This window comes from Otolemur garnettii, unplaced genomic scaffold (assembly GCF_000181295.1).
Source record: "Otolemur garnettii isolate 467f Iridium unplaced genomic scaffold, OtoGar3 scaffold00075, whole genome shotgun sequence".
Classification (NCBI taxonomy): Eukaryota; Metazoa; Chordata; class Mammalia; order Primates; family Galagidae; genus Otolemur; species Otolemur garnettii.
In genome coordinates this window covers 3,298,028-3,312,559 of record NW_003852470.1, presented here as the reverse complement: position 1 = coordinate 3,312,559, position 14,532 = coordinate 3,298,028, and the positions used below count along the sequence as shown (strand labels likewise).

The following is a 14,532-nucleotide window of genomic DNA, read 5'->3' as shown; positions in this document are numbered from 1 at the left end:
AAACATGAATTAGCCTTGCTCTCCTGGGACAAACTCTATAGATTTTGGTTCCTTGTTCTTTTTATATATTGCTAGATTTTATATGCTAATATTTTGTTGACCATTTTTATATCTGTGTTTATTCAGGAATGATTTTTACTTTTCTGGTTTGATATTAGAGTAATGCTGGTCTCCATAAAATACTTCGGAAAATGTGTCTTCCACTTCTATTTTCTGTTAATGATTATGTTGAATTGATACTACTTTTTTCTTTAAACATTGGATAGAATTCACTGGTAAAACCATCTGGCCCCAGGGATTCCCCCTCCCACATACTGTCAAAGACACTAAACTATGAATTAAACTTTTTAAATAGTTATAGAAATATTTAGATTAGCTATTTCATCTTGAGTAAGTTTTGGTAGGTTTTAGTTTTTGATAAATTGGTCTATTTCATCTAAGTTGTTGAATTTTTCTGCATGGAGTTACTGATAGGAATGTGTTATCTTTTTAATCTCTGTAGGCTCTGTAGTAATATCTCCTCTTTCATTCCGTTACTGATAATTTGTTTCTTCTCTTTCTTTCATTTGTCGATCTTGCCAGAGATTTACCTATTTTACTGATCATTACATAGAATTAATTTTTAGTTTTATGTATTTTGCTCTTTGTTTTTAATTTTATTGGCTTTTTGCTTACTTTGCTCTTCTTCTTCTGGCTTCTTAAGTTGGAAGTTTAGATTACTGAGACTTTTCTAATGTGAGCCCTTAATTCCATAAATTTTTGTCTAAACATTGCGTTAGCTGTGTTCCGGGTGTTAATGTGCTTCATCTTCAGTTCAGTTCTGTTCAGTATATTCTTTTACTTTCCCTTTAGACTCCCCCTTGGACCCACAGATTATTTGGAAGTAGTTTATTTACTATCCAAATGTTTGGGAGGTTTTCCTATTATCTTTCTGATTGATTTCTAGTCTAATAATATTATGATCAGAGAACAAAACTTGTGTGATTGAAATTATTTTACATGTGTTAAAGGTCATAACCCAGAGTATGGAATGTGGTCGGGTATTTCTTGATCACTGTTCCATATGCACTTGACAAGAATACACATCGTCCTGTTACTAGATGGAGTGTTGTGTAAACGTCCACTAGATTCAGGCAGTCGAGGGTATTTTTCAGTAATAAATCCTTTGTAGTTTTCAGTCACCCAGTTCTGTTCACTACTGAAAGTAAAGTCTTTAAGTCCCCAGATATAACTGTGGATTAGTCCAATTCCATTTTAAATTTTGATGGTTTTGCTTGATGGATTTTAAAACTCTGCTGTTGGGCATATATCATTGAGAATTGATATGTTGTTCTTGTGAATTGACACTTTTACTATGGAATATCCTTTTGTACCCCTGGAAATCTTCTTTGCACTTGAATCTACTTTGTATTATGTTAATTTTTAATGTTAGTGTTTGCATGGTATGTATTTTCCTATCATTTTAACCTACCTATTGCTATTATTTGAAGTTAATTTCTTATGGACAGCACTTTCTTTTTTTGTTTGTTTGTTTTTTATTTTATTTTTTTATTAAATGATAACTGTATACATTAATGCAAACATGGGTACAGTGTAGTGTTTTCATATACAATTTGAAATACTTTCATCAAGCTGGTTAACATAGATTTCATGTCATTTGCTTAGTCATTGTGTCAAAACATTTATATTCTAGTTCTAGAAAAGTTCACTTGTACCCTTGTTAGACAGATATATAGGTGATCTTTCTGGTCACCCTCCCACCACCCAGCCGCCCTTCTCCCCTCCCCTTCCCTACCCCCTCCCCATATTCTTGGGCTAGAATTAAGTTGTAGCTTTCATTTGAGAACTATAAATCAGTTTCATAATAGGGCTGTGTACACTGGATACTTTTTCTTCCATTCTTGTGATACTTTGCTAAGAAGAACATTCTTGGATTAATTTTTATACATTCTAACACAATCTCTGTCTTTTCATTGGTGTGGTTAGAGCATTTACATTTAATGTAATTACTACTATTTGAATTTAAGTCTAAACATTTTATTGCTTGTTTTCTGTTTGTTCCTCTGATTTTTGTTTCTATTTTTCCTCTTTCCTTTCTTCTTTGGGGATATTTTAACTTTCATTAGTATTTTGTTTTCATTTATTAGTTTTGTTTTTTACTAAATCTCTTTGTAATTTTTCTAATTATTATTCCAGGGATTACCATACTTGCACAGACTAACAGAAATCAATATTTTACCATTTTAAGCATGATGTGGATTCCTTATGACTATATAGATCAGGGGTCCTCAAACTTTTTGAACAGGGGGCCAGTTCACTGTCCCTCAGACCGTTGGAAGACCAGACTGCAGGCCCTAGAACAAGTCGGCTGCTAAGCAGGACAGGCAGCGGCAGCAAAAACACCTGGCAGGCCAGATAAATGTCCTAGGCGGGCTGCATGTGGCCCATGGGCCATAGTTTGAAGACATCTGATATAGATGTTTTTAGTTCTCCTATAACACTTTAGTATCTTATGTGTTACATCTAAATACATTGAAAGTGTCTTCTGACAGTGTTATGATTTTTGCTCTCAGCTATCAAAGATATTTTGAAAAACTCAAGAATAGTTTGTAACATTCATCTGTGTGTTTACTCTGCCTGGGTTCCTAAAATGAAGTCTACTAGCAATTAATTGTCTTAGTTTTCCTTTTATTATCTGAAAATTCCAACACTTACTATCTTTACCTTTCAGCCGTTTGATTGTGATATATCTGGGTGTGTCCTATGTGAAGTTTGCTCATCTTCTTGATGCTGTGAGTCTATATCTTTTGGCAAATTTGAGGCATATGAGCTATTATTTCTTTGAATTTTTTCTACAGTCACTTTTTTCTCTCCTTCTGAAACTCCAGTGACATAAATGGATCTTTTGACTTTGCCTCACATGACTGGACAGTCTTTGTTTCATTCATGCTTTTCTCAGCATCTTCATTCTCCTACTGATCTTGTGCAGTACGGGTTTTGGGGTTGGGGGGTTGTTATTGCTTTTTTCAGTACTGAATTTTCCATTTGATTATTCTTAATAGGATTTTGTTTCTCCATGAAGATTTTGTGTCTTTTTGCTTGTTTCAGGGGTGTTTTCCCTTGCATCATTTTTATAACAGATTTCTTAAAGTTTTTGTCTGATGGCTTTAACTTTTGGGTCATCTCAGGCTTGGCTTGTGCTGATCATCTTTTCACAGAGAAGTTGAGATTGTCCTGATTATTTGAGTGCTTGGTAACTCTAAGTTGTATCCCGAGTATTTTAAATACGCTGAGACTCTGGATCTCATATAAATCCTATGGTTAATGTTGACTTTTTTTTTTTTAGGAGGAAACAGTCAACCTGGCTGAATTTAGCCCATTAAGTTTTGACCTGTATTCTGAGTGCTGTGATTTTAATGTTCACTCCATTTTCAGATCCTCTGCAGGCCTTTTCAGGTCTGTCCTTCCATTCATCACTCACCAGCCACTTTGAGACCTGGCCGTAGCTCTAACTCTTAAACATCTTTGGTTTAGGCTGAGATCCACATATGTTCAGATGGTAAGTGGACAGCTCACCTGGACAGCTCACCTGGAATCCAGGAATATATAAACAACTTCCAGGCTTGCTCTAGCAAACTCCTCTTTCTCCACAATCTCCCTGGTGCTTCTCAGTTCTCAGTGCTCCCTTTTCAGTCTCCTGGACAAAAAGCTGGGACTCCATTTACCCCGCTATGCTGCACATGTCCTACAGCTGAACCTTAATGTATGGAGCCAGGCAGCAAAAACACAAAGATAGGAAAAAGCAAAGGGTCTTACCCCGCCTTGGAAGGGCCACACCTCCTCCCATCAGGAAAGGACCATCTTCTTCTCCTCAGAGGCTCAGGCTCCACATTACCAACCTCCCACCACCACAGGGTTGTTTAGGGAAGGGCTGAGGTAGAGGAGTTCAGAGATAACACCAAAACAGGGTGATTCTCTCAGCTCCGAGCACAGATGTCTCTGCTGCTATAGCAGAATACCACAAAATGGGGGATGTAGAAAGAACAGACGTTTATTTGGCTCTTGGTCCTGGAGGCTGAGAAGTCCAAGTGCATAACGCTGGTGTCTGGAGAGGATCATCCCATTCGGGAGGCATCATCTGGTGAGTGAGCATGAGGGACAGAGAGAAAAAGGGGACCAGAGTCCCTCGATAACTAACCCACTCCTGCAACAGCAGCATCAATCCATTAGTGAGAGCAGAGCTTCTCCAGATCACCTGTCAATACTGTTACAGTGGAATTAAGTAAATTTGGGGGAACACACTCAAAGCACAGCAGCAGATGTTCCTTACCCCTCCGGGTGGGCTGGAGCCCCTAACGTGCCCCGTGTCTGTGCCAGGGCTCAGAGCGCAGGCTGTGCTAAGTGCAGGCTGGGGATGAGGAGAGGACATGATGAGCACATTTATCACTCAGGCAGGACCTCAAATTATTTCTTCCCCAGTTGGCCTGATACTGCTGACTCCTCTCAGCCCTCACATAACTGTTCTGCCGAGGTTTTTTAAAGGTGCTTAGCAGAAGGGACCAAATACAGTGTGAGCTCCATTTTACCTGCACTGGAACCCACCTCAATCTTAACGTTTCAGGTTCTTTCCTTAAAAAGGTTTGTTCTGGCTACTTTTGATGGCCAGGCAGCATGAGGTCAAATAGCTGTGACCTGTGCAGGGGACACCAGCTCCTGGGGGGCCCCTTCCAGGTTCTGCAGCAGTGAGTTCACGTGCAAGGTGGAGTAGCAGTCCATGGCCACAGAGTGGCTACAGCAACACGTCCCAGCCTCAGCGCTGCAGTGCTTGTGGGCGTAAGTATGCCCCACTAGCTGTAGCCTGGCCAAAAAAGCGGCCAAGGCCTGGGATGCTGAAGGACGACCCCATCTCAGAAAATCACAGCCCTCAACAGGGTCACCACCAACCACCAAGCAGAGGTGGTGGAGGGAAAGACGATTCTTCCCCCCAAAAACTTAGAAGTACAACGCGTGCTTCCCAGGGGAAGAGGCTCTGGGGACTCGAGTCTAAGTCCTGATCTCCAAGACAGCTGGCTCCCAGGCCAGCCCTGTCTTCAGCCGCCTGTGCTTTGAGCCTCACTTTGTGCAGTAGGGCACAGACGTGAGTTTCAAGGCAGCTCGTAAAATGACGTTTATCACGGAGGTGAGACAGAGGCCAGGAGGAGGAGGTGATTCATTCCAGCTCAGCAGTGGCAGAGCGAGGCTGGTCCTTTGTCTCCTCCCTTGCGGCATCTTCCGTGTCAGAGCTGGGCTGGGAGGATTTGGTCCAAGAATAGGAGTCGGCCCTGCTCAAAGCCCCGATCTCCACTCCCATAAGCAGTCTTCCTCTGGTCAGACGGTTACAGTGGGTGTATCCGAGTTGAAAACAGCCATGTGCCATGTGTGTAAGAGGTAGGTCAGACTTGCACACAGCATCCCTTAACCCTGGCCCTGTAAATGTAGCCTAGCATGTGTGTGACCCAGAACAGGCAGGAGGAAGGATGAGTTTGGAAAGAAAAAAGAAAGGAAAGAGATGACGGAAAAGAACATCCAGAATGTGCATTCAGGGGCTACATCACCAAGCCCTGGGCCTCAGGGTCCCCTCCAGGAGGGCTAAGACAGAGAGGAGTTCAATGGTTGCCCCTTTGGGCCATGTGAAATTTGGGGGCCAGCTGCCAAGCACTGATGCAATCACCTCAACCCCAAGACATTTATTTTCTACATAAACATGTTATTTTTATGAAGCGATCTTACTACAATTTAGAATGATACTGAACAGCAGAAAGCATTGCCTCCTAAAACAACGGGCGCCGTTCAGCTGTCTGATTTCGTACAGCTCAGAAGTAAAGGCACTGTCTTTGAGAGCTGCTTAAACTAATTAATGCATTTTCTCCCTACAGGGTGAAATTGAGTTTTCAGATACATTTGTAAAATGATGTACTTGACTGCTAAATAATACCATGTTCTTTGCACTCCACTTCCTAAGATATTGCCTGGTATGGGCCGGCTAAGAAACGGTTTCCCACAAAACACCGACAGTGAAGCTGAACGTGTTTGATAAACTCTATGCTCATATACAAGCATATAATTGTTTTATTATGCGATACTTTTACAGTCGGAAAGAAAGGTGCCGCGTAGTTTGGCAGTAATTTGTCAGAGCAGCACTCGAGGCTGGCACTCGGGCGCGGCCCTTGGAACCGCGCCATTGTCTCTGGGAAGCGGCTGTGCTCCCGTCGAGTTTGCACACACCTCCCTCTCCTTATTCCTATAGTTTAGTAGAGTTCCAGGCTATTCTCCCAGAAAACCTGGGCAGCATCGTCTCCCTGGGTCAGAGCACAGAAAACCAAACCACCAACTCTGTGTTCTCCGAGGAGGGAGAAAATCGCTGTTTTTTGTGGTCCCGACAGATTTTATTATTTCTTTTCCAAGATAGCTGCCCCTGGAATGTCTTCCTCTGAGTCACCAGAGGACACCTTATTTTTCTTTCCTTTTTTAAAGCGAGGCACAATGACAACGATGAGAGAGATTAACAGTTTGGTTTCAAAACCCTGTCTGAAGAATAGAGGGTAAACAGAGTGTGTTTGCTTAGCAGCCCCCCAGCAGACAGCCAGGACCACAACCGCTTGTGCTAATGAGCCCAAAGCTGCTAATGTGGTTTCTTCAGTTAAATTGATTCATGAATTTTGAAGAGAACATTATCTAATGAATTTTCTTTGAATAGAAAGCAATTAAAAGGACAAATCAGTCTGATTAACCCCAAAGTCACCCTCCTGCCACAAATGGTGTACAGTTTGAAATTATATCATAAAAAACTAGAGCACACTAGCTGTCTTTCTGCCCTCTGCTAATCCATGTAAATTAATGAACAACAAAGTTAATTTCTTTGATGACCCTCTTCTAGTATCACCTGGATTATGCTGATGTTTAATTTGCTTAATGTTATAATAAAGACTAAACAGATTTTTTTCCCAGTGAAGTGATTATCGTTCCCTTCAGTTGGGAAGTGATTTTTATTACTTAACACACATGTAAGGGTGTGTTTCCTTTAAGAACCAAATCGCACTTTGCCAGCTTGGCACCAAGTGTAATTAGTGCTATTGTGGACACACTCTGAACGTCCTGCCTGTGAGCCCTTCCCTTTGTTGTTCCATTCAGAAGCTCTCGCCCCTGGAGGGCTCGGAGCCTCTGTGATGGAGGACGTGGCTCCTTCTCCAGTGCTCCTGAGCTCCTGAGCTGGGCGTCCCCTTTGGAAAGACAAGAGGCATCAATTCAGACCTGCCTCCTGGCGTCCCTGGCTTCCCTCCTGCAAACTCCACACCGAGAAAACAACTCTGAAACCTGGAGGCGAAGGCAGGGCGTGTTCTGCCCTCCCTGTTCACTCCAGCAGCAGGGTACGGAGCAAATGCAGTCCCATGTGGTTAGTCAATTAAAACGGGAATAAAGTTATTTTATTTTTGCAACCCTCTTCATTAAAGATGCCTGTGGCCAAGGTCACCGGCAGCCCCTGTGTGCCCTGGTATGTGGCATTCTGAGCAGGAGCTACAGCCTCCTGCATGCTGTGGGGTGTGGGCACCTGGCAGACCATCACTGCCTGGCTGGCCTGCACTTTCCTTTTCTGCCCCAAAGGAAATTGGAAAACAGCCAGCGGCCTGAAAGGTTTCTGAGCAGACAGGGACCCCTGTGCCCATTCATTGAACCGCACACTGCCTCGTCCACGCCCAGGTGCTGGCTGGGGTGGCCTCTGAGGAGCTGCCTGGTCGGCAACATGGCGATGGGGTGGTGCGTGGGCTCCGGGTTTTAATTGAGTAAACGCCTCTATTTGTGTTGATGCATCTTCTGTTTCGGGACTGGCAGCTGTCTGCTTCGGAGCTGTTGGAGCCGTTTGTCCCAGTAACGCATCCTCCTTCCTTCCTTTCAGATTCGTTCACCAGACAGGTGTTATGGAAGCTGCTGAAGGCTGTGAAATTCGGAGAAACGGTGTCTTACCAGCAGTTAGCAGCCCTGGCAGGAAACCCCAGAGCAGCGCGGGCAGTGGGAGGAGCGATGAGAAGCAATCCTGTGAGTCATGGACAGCGTGATGCCGGTGGGGCCGGCCGGTGGGGCCGGCCGGTGGGCCCTGAACTGTGCTGGAGGCAGGGGTGCCAAGTGCCATCTCATCTAAGTGCCTCTGAGGTGGCCTGTCCAGCTGGGGTGGGGAGGAGGGAGACTTCAGCACCAGAACCCCACTCACAGCACTCCAGCAAGGGTCTTCTCGGGGTTCCAGTCCCAATGACCTGAGCCCTTGTCATCACAGATAGCACCAGAGGAGGCGGCCTGGGGAAGTGGCAGGCAGGAGGCCTCTGTTTACTCAACAACCAGGTTCACTGGGTGCAGTCCTGTGGCTGAGGCCCTCTGAGGGACCACAGCAAACAACAGATGGCTTTGCTGCCCCACGTGCTGGCTCCCAGGAGCAGAGCGTGAAAGAGTCAGGGTCCAACCACCTCTCCTGGGGGCTGCTCTCAGTGGCCGAGGCCTGCAGTACCCTGAATCTCGAGAGTTAAAACACAGGACTGAGCCTGAGAGAGGATTTACCGCCTTGGGCCATGTCTCCCCAGGGACGGTGCCCCAATCCCCTGGCCCTTCTCTGTAGGCATCTTCCTGTGTGTCTCCCCAGGGACGGTGCCCCCACCCTGGCCCTTCTCTGTAGGCATCTTCCTGTGTGTCCACAGTCAGGTCTCACCAAGCTCCAGGCTTCTAGATCTAGTGAAGCCATAAGCTTTGCTCCCCAGAGGACAGAACTGGGCCACACAGTGGGGTAGGCCACCCAGCCTGTGGTGCCGGGAGCCGTGGGCCATCCAATGTGATCAAGGAAGTCGTGCACATCCAGCCCACCATGCCTGAACCCCACGTGTGGGGAGAAGGGCACCCCAGGCATCCCATAGCCCTGGGATGTTCCTGGTCCCATAATCCCGCCCATTGCCAGGTGTCTGTTGCATTAGCAGGTGTCTGTCTTTCCCCCTAAAGCTGTGTGGGACCTCTGGTGTGGCGGGAGAATGCCCTCTCTTAAGGAGAACAAGTGTGATCATCCTGTCACGTGGTGGCAAATGACTGACTCACACCCACTTTTTAAAAGCTTGCTGTGTCTTTCCAGAGCTGTTTCCATCCCTGCTCACCGGCACAGCCAGCCTCAGGGCAGTCCAGCGTTTCCCTCCACACAACCCCGTCCTTCTTGAAAAAACAGCTGCTGTAGGTCTGTGATGGGCAGCCCTGGGCAGCCACCTCTGGAAAGGTCTTCTGCCACGTTACAACATCCCGATCCTTTAGCAGTTTGGTGCGACAGGGCACCCCCTGGGACCCCTCCACCTCCTCGGCTTCGGTGACATGGCTGGTGGGTGCAGTGGCGTTTCCATTGGCGGAATTAAAATTGGTGGCAATTCTCATGCCTGTGAATCGTAGGGTGCTCAGCTTTGTTGCTAAAAATGTCCCCACCATGTGCTGTGGCCTCCTGTTTACAGCTCATGTGGAATGCTTCTGAATCAAATTTCTGAAGATGGTTTTTGACATTTTGCAATAAAGCTTGATCTGCATCTCCCCTTTGGAAGGCCACTGGCTTCTCCCAGATGGCAACTGGCCTCGGGGATCTGTCTTTGCTGAAGATAGCAGGCGTCCGTGGTGCTGTGGCTCCCTGCAAGGCCCTGGGGAGCGTGGGACACTGATGTCTCTGCTTCCATCTCCTGCCTCACTGTCACCACAGTCACTGTGTCAGGCAGGGCTCCCTCGGCACCCTTGGGCACAGTTAGTCATTCTCAGGGGGCCGGATGCCCCCCATGAGCACACATGAAGGTGGAGATGGAAGCGGCCTCACGGAGGCACCCAGCAGTGTGTGCAGCTCACAGCTCTTTGTCGTAAAAACAAGCTCCACTAAGCGACATGTACAAATTCGTGACACCCCCACCACCTGCCTTTTGTGACGCGAGTAGTTACTCTCTGCTCTGGAGATGCCATCACTGGTTAGCGATCCTGCTTGTGGCAATATTCAGAAACATTTATTCCGCAAACCAGCCTGGCTCTCTCCTGCCATTAATTTCTATGAATGTCTCTGTTCCAGGATGGCCTCCATCACTGAAACACATAAAACAGGATCTCACAGGGTTGAAAACTCTAATGTCAGTGAAGTCCACATACTGATCCCCCTGTCATGTGTCAAAGCCAAGCCTGGAGGTGCCGCAGCACTGGACAGGGGCCACTGTGCAGACACTGTGTCTCGTCCTGGGCCAAGGGCAGCCAGCCAGTCTTTGAGTCCTTTCTACAGGTGTTCATGCAGGGACCTTGAACTTGAAGATTTCAGCAATGCCAGCAGCGCCTCAACGGAAGGCTGCCCACACCCTCCCCAGCCCAGACGGCGCATGGTGGAGACCCGCGCACAGAAAACATCTCCTGCTTATGCTGAAGAGTGAGCGCATTAGGAGGGGAGAATGAAACGTGGACTTGGAGCATTACAGAACACAGGGAAGCTCGTGTGTTAATGCCTCAGATGGCTGCAATAAACAGCACACGCTGGTCCCTGCTGCAGCGTTTGCTGTGGGCATGAGCTGCTCTCCCCCCAGCAGGCTGAGGAGCGCTTTTTTCTGTATGGGAGTTTCCTCCTTTTCAGGAGCTTGATTCTCCAAAGGTTTCCAGGGAGGCCTTGCTGCTGGCTGGTGCACAGTGGTTGGGCAGAAGTCCAGAGAGCTGTGTCCCCCTACCCCGCATGAGGGGGTGGTCAGTGTCCCAGCATATGGCACTGAAGTCTCCCCATAGCCCTCTCCACAGACACACAAAACTCCCTTCCTCTTCATCCTCAGACAGAATTTGCTAAATGCAGTTCGAAGGCAATCGATACGTTGCACAGAGACTTTCCCCACCTTTTCTCTAAACAGGCACATTCCCGAGGAGTGAGTTTATTCACACATGGCCGTGAGCGTTAATGACCCCCCGAGTCTTGTTCTGCCAGTCACCCAGATGGCTGTTGATAAAGATTTAGCATCATGTTCTAAGTGTCAGGGTTGTCAGTGGAGCTGAACCATTTGACCAGAAGAAAAAAACGCACAGGGAGCTATTGATTACAGCTTCTCCGTGTCACTTGTTCACCAGGATTTAGGTATTGATGAGGCTGCGAGTGAAAACAAGCCCTTTCCCTAGCGGGCTGCTACCCAGAAGAACAAAGGCGAAGTTGGAAAAAATATTCAGCCGGTACCAGAATCAGAGGGATCCCATTATTGATTGGAAGGCCCCTTCATGTTATTTTTGTTGGAGACAAATCTATGGGTTTGGAAGTTTTATAGCATTTGAGAAAGGGGCCGCGTAAGTGATGGATTCGTGTATTGGAAGAATTAGATTTCACAGCAGGAAGATTTCGATGCAGCTGTGATATTATGAGCTTCTTGGTTATTGATAAAAATTACATTTTATGCAGCACAGGCTTTAAAGGAGAGGGGGTAGAGGGCACGGATCCTTAGAAAATGTCCTTAGGGCCCCAATAAATTTTAGCAGGTTTTATTATTCTGATAGTCTGAAACCTGCCACCAAAATTAACACAAACAGAAGCAGCATTCCTCATTTCTAATGGGAAAGACAGTGCCTGTCCAGGAAGTGACCCATCGCTCACCAGGGCTCAGGTGAGATGGAGAGTGGTCCTTGCTGGAAGGGCCATCTGCCCTATCCTCTGCCTTGGTCCTACAAAAGGGAGAAGACAAGACGTTTATGTTATTCACTTTTGTAATTTCATAGCTTATTGAGAGAGTGGGAAGAAAAATCAAAGCCCAGTTGTGGAACGTGCTGTTAGGTAGGAAAATTGAACTGGCACCTAAGTGTTTAGGAAACTAGATTGAATTAAATGCCTACCTCTTCATCAGTCAAAACTGTGAATTGTGTGTTACCTAATAATGTCCTTGCTGCAATTATTAGTGTAACTATCGTATTTGATAAAAATCATCAGTGTGAGTAAATATTCGATTCTTGGAAATTTGTCTTACTCCTTCCAAGAAGATTGGAATCCTCTGCCTTGGGCAGGACCTGGCAGAGATCCTCCTCTTCACCTCCTAAACTCAGTACCAAGCTGGTCAGCTCTCCATCCACCTTGCCTGCCCTCCCAGACACGTCACTGGGGCATGTTACATGGTAACCCAAACTCCGAGGCCCAAAACAGGAAGAGCCGTGATGTGGGGGAGCCAGAACCTCTCTGTGCAGCCACAGCCAGTGTCCAGGAGAGCCGTTGGGACAGTGGTTGGACACACCTTTGCCTCCACAGGCCTGTGAAGATGGGGGACACTCTGTACCAGGTTGACATACTCAGGCAGCATCGAGCACAGGATATGCCTGCTCCACGTGGCTTTAAGCACAAGACGGGGCTGGGGTAACCCCGTGTCCCTGGGACACACATAGCCAGGCCCCAGAGAGAGAGACATACCTGGCTGGTAGGTGCACAGCAGTGACAACATGGTTGCCTATACTAGGAGTCACCACTCCAGGAAGCGGGGGTTCCTGGGACATGGGCCCTAAAGATCCGGGCACACCTGCCCAGCTCCACCCTCAAAACTCACCTGTCTGCTGCTCACTCCACCTGGTTTGCTGGCTGTGGAGGGTAGAGTTGAGCATAGGTGAGCTGGAGAGCTGCTCTCCACTGAGCTGCAGGCGGTGGTCCTGTGACCTGCAGGACCCTAAGATATGTGGGGCTGGGTCTACAGGACCCACATCCAGGACATCTAGGGTGTAGGGGCAAGTGGGCTGGCCCTCCTCCCTTTAGAAGCTGTAGGATGGAATGGGATGGGAGTCCAGGCTCCTGGACACCACCTGTGGCCTTCCTCGTGTTATTGACAGCTGAGAACCTTCCATAGCAAGCCCCACACCCTGCCTACCTCCACCAGCCCCACTTCCTGTTATCATGTTGCCCATCCACAGTCTTCACGGAGCAGCTTGGGGAGATAGCACAATGATAGTGTGTGTCCCCCCACGTCCCAGGCCCTCAGTGCTGACCACCCATGCCCTCCCGCTGGTCACTGTGACTATTAGGAAGACAGTGGTGCCCTGGGGACTGGCGGCAGGTCCTTTCCTAGGAAAGGTGGGAGTGTGTGGAGATGTCATCACATATCCCTTTGGGAAACGGCCCCAGAGTGGCTCTTCTCAATAATTATGGTGGGAACCTTGGAGCAAATGTCTGTGGAGCCCTGAGTCCCTTGCAGTGGACACACAGGATGTGCCTTGAGTTTAGTGGCCCCCGGGAGTGTGGCCATCCCCAATGTCTGGCTCCCAAGTGTCTGGCTGTCTGGGGTGCAAGGTTGGCAGCCAGGGATGACTTCTACATTCATCCCCGTCTTTTCCTTTGTGTATTGGCATAAAAGGGGTTCTTCCTCAGGAAATGCCCATGTTCACCTGTGGATGTGGAAGCAGGCATCTCTCCATTATCTCACGCCAAGACCCCAGGGCCTCAAGGGCCTGACCCAGGGAAGGGGTATTGATGCTGAGACAGGACCTACACTGCATCCCTCACCCCTGGCACCACCAGCACCCATCGTGAGCCCCTGCTCGGGTGCTCTGGCTGGTCATGGTCTGGCCTTGCTCTTGGCCCCAGTGACCTGACAGTGCGGCCTCCCTGTCTTTCAGGTCCCCATCCTCATCCCATGCCATCGAGTGGTCTGCAGCAGCGGAGCCCTGGGCAACTACTCCGGAGGAGGACGGGCCGTGAAGGAATGGCTTCTGGCCCACGAAGGCAACAGGGCAGCGAAGCCAACCTGGGGAGGGCGCTCCGGCCCAGCCAGGGCTTGGGGGGGGGCGGTGGAGGGCTCTGCCGGCTCCCAGAGTGCCGGCCGGAATTGAGCGCAGTAGGAATGTGCCCTCCAGTGCCGTGTAGGGTGACTCTGCATTGGAAGAGCAGGGGACCCCGCTGCATGGGCGTCGGGGGGGTCACAGCCGTCTGCCTCTCATGTCTACATTTTACAGCAGAGTAAACTTGGAGCTCAGCCATGTGAGTGTCGCTTGTTTCTTTAGCACCATTCTGTTCTTAACATCCCTTGAAACAGGGAGGAGATGGAGGGAAGGCCTGGCCAGCGTGAGGGCCCCTGCCCTGGACAGGGGTGGGTCTGTCACCCACTGACAACAGCTGGCTGCTGCAGATGCGCCCAGGGCCAGCTCACACCTGACCCCAGCTGCACCATGTCTGTCCACACTGGGAGGTGCCCTGGCTTCCCGGCTGCACCTGTGTCTGTCCACACTGGGAGGTGCCCTGGCTTCCTGGCTGCACCTGTGTCTGTCCACACTGGGAGGTGCCCTGGCTTCCACCTGTGTCTGTCCACACTGGGAGGTGCCCTGGCTTCCCAGCTACACCTGTGTCTGTCCACACTTGGAGGTGCCCCAGCTTCCTGTCTGCTTCTGTGTCTTCTGTCACAGTGGTCACTGCCCCACACTGGAGTCTCACTAAAGGACAGAGGCTAGGCCCAGGAAGCAGATGCTTAGAGGTTCTGCCGCTTTGCTTTCTCAGCTGCTAGAAAATCTAATGCAAGA

General features: G+C 48.3%; 1 protein-coding gene across 2 annotated transcripts in view; it reads left to right on the top strand.

Annotated features, from left to right (window-relative positions):
- Positions 1 to 13,997, top strand: part of MGMT (O-6-methylguanine-DNA methyltransferase) — a 258,758-nt gene extending 244,761 nt beyond the window's left edge. For both annotated transcript variants that reach the window (XM_012807804.2, XM_023515607.1), the window contains 2 exons: positions 7,934 to 8,073; positions 13,636 to 13,997. In XM_012807804.2, the coding sequence (XP_012663258.1) occupies positions 7,934 to 8,073; positions 13,636 to 13,848 (353 nt within the window). In that variant the 3' untranslated portion in view covers positions 13,849 to 13,997. The remainder of the gene's footprint in view (positions 1 to 7,933; positions 8,074 to 13,635) is intronic.
- Positions 13,998 to 14,532: the final 535 nt, after the last annotated feature.